The 12,306-nt window shown below is 39.9% G+C and overlaps 1 protein-coding gene across 1 annotated transcript; it reads right to left on the minus strand.

Annotated features, from left to right (window-relative positions):
• Positions 1–9,469: 9,469 nt before the first annotated feature.
• On the minus strand, positions 9,470–11,101 carry LOC142550911 (putative isoaspartyl peptidase/L-asparaginase 2). The gene is made up of 4 exons (XM_075659954.1): positions 10,827–11,101; positions 10,436–10,669; positions 10,224–10,310; positions 9,470–10,121 (listed from the first exon to the last, which is right to left on the minus strand). Exons 1-4 carry the CDS (start codon positions 10,986–10,988, stop codon positions 9,621–9,623), a joined length of 984 nt encoding a protein of 327 aa, XP_075516069.1. The 5' UTR covers positions 10,989–11,101; the 3' UTR covers positions 9,470–9,620.
• Positions 11,102–12,306: the final 1,205 nt, after the last annotated feature.

The raw sequence follows: 12,306 nt of genomic DNA on the forward strand, positions 1-12,306 counted from the left end.
AGTTGGGGGAGTATGACATTGAATACATACCTCGGATAGCCATCAAAGCACAAGCTCTATCAGATTTTTTATCCGAGATGGTCCAACCCAATGAAGAGGAAGTATGAAGAGTATTCGTGGATGGGGCGTCTAGCCTTGCCGGATGTGGAGTAGGGGTTGTGATAATATCTCCCCCAGGAGAAAAGATTAAACTAGCACTTAGAATTGACTCCCGGATAACCAACAATGAGGCGGAGTATGAGGCTGTCCTGGCTGGTATTCAAGCTGCCCGGGAAGTCGGGGCTTCCCGGATTATTCTATATTCCGATTCGCAACTCATCACTCAACAAATAAAGGGCGTGTATGAGGCTAAGGATGACAGGATGCTAAAATATTTACAGCTCATTAAAGCCCTAGCATTAGTTTTTGCGGATTGGGGTATTGAACAAATACCCCGGGAAGAGAATAGTGAGGCAGATACTCTGGAAAAAATGATTGCTTCTTTGTCAGAGGTAAATACCCGGGAGGTCTTGCGTGTTTCCCGTTTGATCCTTTCTACTGAGGAAGAAATGTTACCAGAGCCAGAGGACTCCTGGATGACACTTCTGATCAAGTTTATGGTAAATAATGAGTTGCCCGAAGACAAAGCCCGAGCTCAGAAAACTAAAAGACAAGCTCTCAGGTTTGTTCTCTTAAATAATATTTTGTACAGGAGATCATTTCAGGGACCTCTTTTGAAATGCTTATCTGAGAAAGAGGTGGATTATGTACTCCGAGAAATTCATGAAGGTTGTTGTGCCGAGCACCTTGGGGGAATGTCTTTGGCCCGAAAAACAATGATTGCTGGTTTCTGGTGGCCAACTTTAATTCAAGATGCTGCTAGGGTGGTCCGAGCTTGTGAAGGCTGTCAACATCATTCAAATTTTAAGCACAGCCCGGCTACCCTCATGAAGCCTATCTGGGCATCTTGCCCCTTTGATCAATGGGGCATGAATATTGTGGGTCCTTTCTCCATTGCCCAGGCTCAGAAAAAATTCTTGTTAGTAGCTGTTGACTACTTCTCCAAATGGGTAGAAGTTGAGCCTTTGGCAAAAATTACTGAACAGGAAGTACTGAAGTTTTTGTGGAAAAGCATCGTGTGCCGATTTGGAGTGCCCAGGAAACTAATCTCAGATAATGGGAGACAATTTCAGGGCAGAGAAATCACATCATGGTGCCAAGAGATGAAGATCACTCAGTCTTTCACCTCTGTTGCCTATCCTCAAGCAAATGGCCAAACAGAGGTAATCAACAGAATCATTGTACAAGCATTGAAAACCCGGCTTCAAGTCACTGGAAAGGACTGGGTGGAAGAATTACCCAGTGTTCTCTGGGCTTACAGAACTACTCCTCGGGCACCTACTCAAGAAACTCCTTTTAACTTGGTATATGGTTCCGAAGCAGTCCTTCAAGTAGAAATTGGGCAGACTTCTTCCCGGGTAGAATCTTACCCGGATGGCAATGACTAGAGCAGGGCCATGAAATTTGGATTTAATAGAAGAAAAAAGAGACCGGGCATTCATTCGAATGGAGGCATACAGGAGTCGGGTTATGAAATCATATAACAAAAAGGTCTGCATCTGAGACTTCCAAGTCGGGGATCTAGTCATGAAAAAAGTCAACCCTGCTGGGGAAATTGGGAAGCTGGAAGCTCGGTGGGAAGGACCTTATAAAATCACTCGGAGAGTCAGCCCGGGATCTTTTTATCTAGAAGATGCGAAGGGGCGCTCTCTCAAAAGACATTGGAATGTATTTAATTTAAAGCAGTACTATGCATGACGGATGTAATTATTTGATGGATGAAATAAATGAAAGGAATATTTTCTCAGAGCATGTTCTAAATACTTCTGTTATCAAGTCCCGGGACATGATCTCCGGCCCGAGGCTCCGTATCTTGGTTCTTAAATAAGCCCAGGGCACTACACCCTGGCTCGGGGCACCACACCTCGACCATTCCCAAGTCCCGTGACATGATCCCCGGCCCGAGGCTCCGTACCTTGGTTCTTAAATAAGCCCATGGCACTACACCCTGGCTCGGGGCACCACACCTCGACCATTCCCAAGTCCCGGGACATGATCCCCGGCCCGAGGCTCCGTACCTTGGTTCTTAAATAAGCCCAGGTCACTACACCCTGGCTCGGGGCACCACACCTCGACCATTCCCAAGTCCCGGGACATGATCCCCGGCCCGAGGCTCCGTACCTTGGTTCTTGAAAGTCCAGGGCGCTACACCCTGACTCGGGGAACCCGAGAAATACCCCCATGAAGTTCAGGTTTAAATCTCTACATCTCAAGTGTCGGTTAAAGTATGGGGTTATTTATTTATCGGGACCCCGGGTTTGGTTTGGAGTTACCAGTTTCTCACACTTAGAAAGTTTCATGAGTTATTATATTACTCGGGTTGTGAAAAATTTGTCAAAACAATATTAAAAAAGGCACAGCAATAGAAAGAAATAACATTTCATTATAAAGCCCGGAGGCAAGAACTACAAAGGGAAAGTACAGAGTGAATAACAATCCTAGTCTAAGTCTGCTGCTCTGATGGTTCCCCGGCCTCCTCGGGAGTCTTCTCAGCCTCTTTCTCGGTAGCATCATCCTTGGGAAGGGAATCAATGGCCCTGTCGATATCAGGAAAGCCCTCCCTACCTGCTGGAATCAGACCTGCTTCCTCAAACTGCTCCTGGCACTTCTCAAAGCCAACTGTGAGGTATTTATACGCCCTATCTTCAACAGCTGCTTGGAATTCCGCCGATTGAAGGAAAACAGTCCTCCATTCCTCATGGGTCAGCTGTAGGAGTCTTAGCTTATCCTCAGCAATCTCAGCCCGATGTTGCTGAGAACTGGCCTCATCCTCGAGATAGCTACTCCGGGAGGCCAGAAAGGCAGCTCGCTTCTGAGAAGCTTCCTCCCAGGCTATGCCATCATCTCGGGCAAGCTGAGCCAAGGCCAGTTGTTGATTAGCCGCCTCCAGGGAAGCTTGGAGACCAGCTGTTTTCTCCTCATGAAGTTTCTGAACCCGAGCAATCTCCCCTTGCAGATGATCGTGAATATCCTGAGCTGCCCGGGCTTGCTGACCTTTCTTTGTGGCCACCGCTGCCACCTCTTCAAAGGCCGAAACTATCATCTGGGCAGCCTGAATAAGAAAGAATTAAAAAAGAAAAAAGAGAAAAGGGAAAGAGAAATGGAAGAAGATAAAAGCATGAAACTTACAGACAGAAGGCGGTTGGATCCCTCCAAAAACTTCACACTGGCAGGAGTACTCTTCAAGATTACCGTCTCAGCAGGGCTGAGTATCTTCTTGAAGCGCTTAACACCAGTGGCAGTAGCTCCCTCAAAGAAGATATTAGCCTGGGAGAGCTGATCGGTTGAACGAAGCTCTTGGCCGGGTTCTTCATTGGACTGAGGGGAAAGAAGAGGAGATGGAGCAGATTGGGAGGTGCCCTGGTTACCTTCGGGAAGGTCCTCAAGAATGACCAGCTCGGGTTCTGCAGTAGCTTTTCGTTTCCTCTGGCTGAGAGGAATGAGATCTTCAGATTCCTCCGAGGTCTCAATCGTTGCCCGGGAAGTGTTATCCCGAGGAGGGTCTTCCCGGGAAGCTTCAACTCTCCGGGCTGCCGCCTCTGCAGCCCGTTGCTTCTCTTCTTCAGCAGCTGCTAGGCGAGCCGCCATTTCCTTCTCTCGGGCTGCCTTCTCAGCTGCTCGCCTTTTAGCAAAAGCTGCCTGCATCTCGGAGTTATCTGCATAAAGAAGTGACAGGGTTATAACAAATTAAGCAAGCAAGATAAGGGAATAAGGAAACAAAGAAGAGAAAGGATGTACCGGGTTGAGAGCCCGAGCCAGCCACCTCGTCAATTACACGATCCACGGGGTCCTCAGCCCGGGAACTCAACCCATAGGCCACTAAGTTCTCTTCTGAGATAAGGGTGGAAGAAGAGTACTTATGCCCCTCCACCAGGGTTTGACTCACGAGGAAAGGCTCCTCGAATTTGTAGGATTGGGGAAGGGAAGGGAGAAACCCGGTCAGACAGGGTATAGGACCCGAGAGTTGGATATAGAAAAATTTTTCTTTCCACCCCTTTTGAGAGGAAGGGATGTCATCAAGGAATCGGGCGTTTAACCGGGATTGAAGGGAAAATGCATTATCCCCAATTCGGCAAGAAGGTACGCCAAAAAACTTGGCAACATCGATATAAAAAGGATGAACGGGAAATCGAAGACCATTTCTAAGTTGATCCCGGAAGAAAGTTGTGTACCCGGGTGGGGGGTGATCTGCCCGATCAGAAGGACCGGGAATCATAATGAAAAAATTAGAGGGGATAGACCCCAGCACTCGGAGCTCCTCATCCGCCCCCGAGCGCAAGGTGCTACTCATAGAGGAGAACCAAGAAAGGCTCGAGATCTCGGTTGCCGGAGGACTTGAAGCCCGGGCTTTACCCTTACCCTTGCTCTTGGCAAGAACTTGGGCCCGAGAGTGGCTAGAGGTAGAAGGTTTAGAAGAAAAAGGTTTTGTTTGATGGGCCACTGGTTTTTTAGAAGGTTGGGTAATAGAGCGGCGAGGGGGAGACGGAGAGGAATCAGAGCGCAGCGTGGTGGACTCTACACTAGCCGAGCCTCGCACATTGGCTCCTGACGTAGAAGAAGTTGAATCAGACATAGTGAAGGAGAACTTACGAGTTTTGGGAGGAAAGGCGGCTGAGGATCGTCGGAACTAAGTGTTTTGCAGAGAAGAGCTTCGAAGAAAAATTTTGCAAGAGCTTCGCTGCAGTTTTGAAATTGCAAGTGATTTTTGAAAAATAAGCGAGTTACTATATATAAGCGGGGGGGATAGATCTCGGCCATTGATCCAGATGCACGTGGACGATCAGAATGGATCTAGGAAATGGTGCAAGCAAATAAAAGGACGGGTACGGATATCGAGGAGACATACTCATTATTGCCTCAGGATACGAAACGATTTTTCGGCGGTATAAATACTAAAGCCTGTGTCTTATTCAAAACTCGGGTTGTAGCAGACCCCGGTATCCCATTTCATCTATTGGATATTCAAAGCCCTGATGCTCTTACACACTCTGAATGATGTTTCAAAAGTACAAGTGTGACTGATCGGGACAGCGAGTCAAACTCTAGCCCGACTATTTTAAGGATGGGTGGTGATACCCCATAAGGATCCGGGTCATTGATGACCCGAGTAAAATCCTCGAGAGCCCGAGCACTAGTCTCTTCTTGGGTGTTCAATTAAAAGCCCGGGCTCTCACGCAGCCACCCGGGTACTTTGCTAACCGGGCACTTCTCCTCTTCGCGGGCAGTGATCATAGCCCGGGTTCTCATACAAATACCCGGGCAATCTATTACCCGGGACACCTTGAGAATTGCACCACACTCGAGTGTGATTGATACAGGCAGTCTAATCTGTCAGAACAACTTGGGCTTGGAGTGTCACAGAAGCCATCAGAAGCTATAAGTATGGACAGCCAACTTGCCATATTTAGTAGGTGGCACGGGAATCGAGGTACATATCTCATTTTTTACTATAAGTAGCAGGTATTAATGTTATTTAAACATTCTGAAATCTTTCAACTCTCAAGCATTACACATATTTTCTCTCAAATATTGCTTGTGTTTACCTGAAAAGTCTGCTGACTTAAGCATCGGAGTGGCCACGCCGGACACCCCTCCGGCGCCCATTCACGAGTTACTTTCTTATTTACAGGTGATGTCCAGGCCATTATCTTCACTCAAAATTCCCGAACACTATAAATGTTGATTTGATCTGTTGGAGCTTCTTACCCGACTCATCCATTTCAGACAGATCACATCATATACAATGACCAAAAATACAATTTTACCTTAAACAAAGAGACGGTGGTGGTTTATAGAGTCGTCCGAATCCGAGTTCAATCAATCTGAACATCTGGGAATAACTTTAGAATTCTTCGTGATTTTCTTTTTCTAAAAAATTATTTACCCGTTCTTACGAAACACGTGCATACTCACCAATTTATCATAGTTATATTATTAAACATATGTTCGGTTTACAAGTGTTGTCACGCCGCATAAACAAAAGTATTTGTCTGCTTTCAAGAAATTTTTATGGGTACAGAACAATAATTGAGTAAAGCTTTTGGTTGGCACATGGGTTTGCCTAATTTTCCTCAAACGAACGTATTAAAGCTTGATTTAGTCAAGCTTTTGGGATATAAACTCAGATAAAGTCTGAATATGATGAATATTAAATTGATTATAAATACGGATCTACGGCTGTTAGTACCTAACAAAAGTACATTTTTCCTGTCAAGAATGAATGATTATGTTAGGCAACAAGTTCCCATGCTTTTCAAAACTTGGTAATTAAGTCTTTGTTTATATATCTCTTTATAAATTGTAATGGCAAAGATTCTTTTCGAGTTTTGCGCAATATTTTCATATTAGCAACGGGGTTCACATTGCAAAAGCGTGGAGTTGGAAAACTTTTTTTTAACAAAAAAAAAATCAGATAGTCTGAATATTAATTTATATTGATTATTAACTTATTAAATTTTCTAATTCAAAAATCCAACTTCCATACTTTTTTTAGATCAAATCGCTTATCATTAATCCAAGTGGGAGGCGTCAAAGTGCCGGTGAAATGGCGTTTAGGCGCCTGACGACCTAATTCACGAAAAATTGTGAGATTTCATGATAACTTGTATCCAAATGGTGTCTTTTGATGTTTTTCATCATACTCTTAGATGAATGGACATCTTTTAGATGAATCAATATGTCTCTGATGATTGAAATATATAAAAACATGATCAAAGACGACAATAAGATATTTACTTTTGATCATCAGATTTTTCTACACATTTACATTTATTTTGAAATATCTTTTTTTTCTTTCAAAAAGAGTATACTTCATTTTTTGATTATTTTTGTTGTTATCGTAAAAAAAAAAAAGAGTTGTTGTATATTGAGAAAAAATTATAATAATCGGAGCACCAAGATGTGAGAAATTATTTATAAGAAGAGAATATTCAATATTTACATCAACTCAAATTCATTCAGAGTTTTTATATTGACATTCTTAAGTTTCAAGTTACACCATAATCCACGATATAAATTTATTATTAAGATTTCGAAGTCTAATTCAAACTTAATTATGATTCATGATTCCTTACAATTTTTAGTTTCAAATTTGAAGTCAATTTAATATACGATATGATTCGTTTGCCCCATTAATTGGACCCACTTAATTGTATCATTTATTTATAATGTTATGTCCCACGTAATTATTTTATTCCTAACATTTTTTCCATTAATTTTTTAAAATATCTACTTCACAATAGCTAAATATTTATAAATTCTCCAAATTTAGTTTCGAGTCTCTCGAGATTTTTACATTCTAATTAAAGTTTTTAACTATTATTACTACACAACAGACGAGACATACCTAAATTCCTAATCAATCTCTTGCAAAAATTATTTTATTACATGATAATCTAACTCAAATAACTTATAATTTATTTCATCACAAAATTTTCAATATAACATAATGTCTGAAATGATAATATTATTAATTTTCGAAAGCAAAGTCAAACAAATCCTTGGCTTATTTCTTGAAGAAATTTCGAACTCAAATATACCGATGAAAGGTGTTTTAATTTGTTCCTTAACAGGGATAAGATAAGAACAAGAAAAGCATGTTAGGCAACCACTTTTTTTTTAAAAAAAAAAATTTCTAACTTGTCACGTCATTTACTTTTTTGACCAAGAATAAAGAGCAAACCAAAATTTGTTTGGGAAGATTTTACGGGTCGTATTTTGTAAGACGGATCTCTTATTTGAGTCTTCCATGAAAAAATATTATTTTTTATGGTTAGAATATTATTTTTTATTATGAATATCGGTAGGATTGATCCGTCTCACAGATAAAGATTCGTGATAGCGTTTCACAAGAGATATGCTCATAAAGCAAAGCATATCGATTTGTAAAGTGAAATAGCTAAAAAGTTCAACTCAAGTCATGTTTGAACTGTATAATTAGTGTCGTCGTTATCCATGTTGTCGATGGACATAATATGTGAATTTATTCGAGAGAGAAGCGGAAATAATTTTCAAATTTTTTTCTCTATCGAACTACGAAAGAAGTAGAAGTTAAAAGTTGTCTTCGAAACAATAGTATTTCGCCTAAATAATATTCATAGTTATTTGTAATTCATCACCTAAAATAATTCAATCACGGTTTCAAAATTAATGGCAATAAAATTTTTGAAGTTCTTTAAACAGGGGTGAAACAAATATTTAGGTTCTAGGAGACTGTTAGGATATATTTATCAGTTTTAATGTTCGTTGTGAGATATTTGTAACATTGTCGACTTATCGAGAAGATGAAGACCGCAGCGACCACTCTAGATGACTTTCACACACTTTTCATTATTTAGTTAATGCTTCATGTACCTTTATTCCATCCTATATAATGTCTTTTTTTAACAATTATCGATATTGATTTTATGGTAGTCAAAAAATAATACATAATTTTTTTAAAAAAAAATTGGGCAACCCGAGCATTTTTAGCTTGGGTGTGGCTCCGGCACTTCCAGAAAGAACATATTGATTTATGAGTTGGTCTCTTTTGAAACTATCCCAATGATCAGTATCCGTGAGACGAGTATAGTCTATTCATATTTATAGAGAAAAATAATACTTTAATTATAAAAAACAATATTTTTACGGGTGGGATTGCATAACTGTCTGATATAAGTTTTTGTGTTAATTTATATGTCTATTTAATATCTTTATGTGTCATGTTTAACTTTGTAAAATACCTATAGTAAAATTCCTTTTTTCCAATACGAGAAGGTCTTTATATATATATTAATATAGTATGTTCTTTTGAATTGGACAAAACAATTATTAATCCAAATTTTAAGGAAGATGTGTTATAATTGAGATTGTCCAAAAGATAAATTAGTCCTATCCACTGATGGGATGGAATCTGAAAAAAGAAGTGTAAATTCTTGTCACCAAAAGTGATGACTGATACTCGATTCGATAAACATGTATAAATAATTGGACCCATAGCATAGGGAACTAGACTGGGCTGGGTTAGTTTTTATCACCGAAAATAAATTTTTTGTTTAATATATATAAATAAGGCCCTCTCTATTTCTTTCATTTCCAAATATAAGCAAGCATACATGATTTTAAAAAGTCCATATCCAAGATTTTATATTTTAGAAATTCATTACGTAACATATGGATATTACAACTTTAACTGAATCGAGATATTTTGCCGATATTATAATTGTCTATGTTACACAAGGATTTGGATCATCTACTGTGTTGAAAAAACAACATTTGATGCTCTGTATTTTTACGTGATCATCTCGTAGACATCAAATCATATAAAATAAATTTAAAAATTTGTCAAATTAAACAAGATGATCATGTGATCATCTCGTGTAAAAAATGCACATGATCCAAATCCGTTACACAAAGAGTATTATTTCATGTGCATTTTGTGGGTGATCCAAAATGATCACGTGACCATATGTTCAGATTTCCCCACAAAATTCAGACTTTTATTTTTGGACAAGTATAACAACTTTTACTATATTATACACATCCTATTCCCAAATTCCAACTTCCATGAAACCATTTTCAGTAGCGAATCCCCTGAACATCCCAACGGCATTAAACCCACAAGCCACTTCCCCATTACTCGACACCGCGATCAGCCCAGCCTTGCCCTGATCCAGCCGATTCGTGATCACATAATCCACCGCGTCCTGAAGGTTTAGCCCCTTGTACTCCATAAGGGCCGCCACCTCACGAGCCAACGTCCCTCGTATAATCGCCTCGCCTTCACCGGTGCATGACACACCACATACGTCGCACGCGTAGGTTCCGGCGCCTATGATCGGCGAGTCACCTATTCGACCGGTCATTTTGTTCATCAGTCCACCGGTTGAGGTGGCAGCTGCGCACCGGCCTTGGGTGTCCACCACCACACATCCGACTGTCTCGGGGGCGTATACGCTGATAGGAAGTCCGTTCATTGTCAACGGAGGAGTCTCGGCTTCCGAAGTGCAGGAGTCTAATCCAACTGTTGGAATCCTATATTCAAACTGTCATGCGTGTAGATTGAATAGCATTAAATACCCTTCAAATTGGTTTTAAATAATAAAGAAAAAACACGGGACAAGAACAATTTATCGGAGGCAACTCACGAGGATTTTACTTGCTTCTTTTGCCAATTTGAGAGTGCCAACGTTGTCCTCCGTGATAAAGTAATCATTGTCCACCATTTCCACTCCCTAATTACATAAAGACTTGATTAAACAACAAAATTTATAATCGCATTTTGATGTCTTTGCGTGGCAATTTTGGTTTATAAAGTATTTCTTCAACATGATATTAGAAAGGAAGTGGAAAGTTTAACCTGTTGTTTGGCGAATTCTTCAGCGCCAGAAAAAGCAAGATAGGAATGGGGTGACTTCTCCATGACCAATCGGGCCAGGGAGATTGGGTTCTTCACGGTGGTGATGCCTGACACGGCGCCGCATCGCCGGCCACACCCATCCATGATGCTCGCCTCCATCTCCACCGTACCTTTCTCGGTCAGTGCTGATCCACGCCCCGAATTGAACAGAGGATCACTTTCCAATTCTCGCACCTAAGAAAATATTCCTCGTATATTAGTGTCCCACGAACCGGATTCGAAATTCATGCATGATGAACGGGTAAAGATTTTTTCTTTCTTTTCGTTGAAATCATGAAGAAATAGAGAGTGGCAGAAGAAATGAGGTTTGAAAAAGAAGGAAACAACGTACGACGAGTTCAACGACGTCAATGGCGGGGAGGGAAGCGCGGAGGGCGGATATTCCGCGATCGAGGCAACGAGCGAGGAGTTGTTTGGCGTCTTCCTGACGTTCTACCGGGAGGTTAGGATCAACACCAGCGCCGCCGTGAACCGCAATAGCCCAACCACCCATTCTCCCTTCGCCGCCGCGCGCCGCTCCCGTTGCCTTAACTGCTCCCGCCGTTTCTTTAAATATTTTATTCGTACGAGGATTGGTGGCAGTTGATTTTCGTCGTGATTTTATTGGCAGATTGAAGGCCTTTTTATAACGGAATTTGATATTTCTTCAGTTACATTTTTCATGAACAAAATACTTCATATTTTATATTATTACAGCATTTTGGGTTGAGATTCCACGTCATTATCAATATTCTATTTCTTGTTTGTTGCGTGTGATCATATCTCATAAATTTTATAATATGTAGATTTGATTCAATACTTATGAAAATTGTAAATTATATATAATGTTGGGTTATAATTTAAGGGTTCATATGACCGTTTTGATATGATACATATTTCATTTATCACATGTTACATAAATAAAATTTTGTATTTTTATCATATTTAATAAATAAACGTCACATCAATGATATCGTACACGATACATCAAAATTGTTTTATAAGAATATTATGTGTAAACTATATATTAAGTCGAACTTCACGAATGCGGAATGGTACAAGTTGTCAGATAGTCGATATTTATTGTTCACGATCTTACCACATAACCCATACGCAAGATGCACGGTCTTGGGCCAATGTCGGCTAAGCTAATTTCTAGTCCACAAGTGAGGTAGGTGCTTACCCGACAAATTCATCAAAAAGGCAAAATCAATTCGAAGATGAATTATCGATTTCTCAATATTTATAGTTTGGTTTAAACAAATGTTTAAAAAAATATGATTAAACATGGATTAAACAAGTTAAATTAAACGGGAAAATAGTATGTTGACGGTATTAAGTGTCATTAAACACGATTAGTCGTAATTAAACTTTATTTTTTTTTTTTCAAATTTAAATTAACTTATTTAAAATTAAAAACCTTCAATTTCATCAAATAAAAACTCAACAAGCAAAAAATTTCTCTTCAAGACAAGAGAATTCATGGGACATTATACCCATCAAAACTCTTCCCTTCAATTTTGAGATTTATGTATTTAAAAAATCTTAAAATTTGTGTCTTACTCTTATATTTATTATACATTTTTGGTTTAGTCTATATATTGGTACGTGAGAGTTTAATTTCTAATAAACAATAAAAAAAAAGTACGTTTAGTATCATATTACACACATTTAAATTTGTAAAACTTGATCTCGTTTCACTATTAGAAATTTGGTTTCAACTCGAGATTCGAAGCACAGTTAGAGATCTTTAATCCATGATTTGAAAGCAAACCGAAACATAGTAGGCAAAAACTTGTGTGAGACGGTCTCACGGGTCGTATTTTGTGAGA

The sequence above is a fragment of the Primulina tabacum genome, chromosome 7 (assembly GCF_025594145.1).
Source record: "Primulina tabacum isolate GXHZ01 chromosome 7, ASM2559414v2, whole genome shotgun sequence".
Classification (NCBI taxonomy): domain Eukaryota; kingdom Viridiplantae; phylum Streptophyta; class Magnoliopsida; order Lamiales; family Gesneriaceae; genus Primulina; species Primulina tabacum.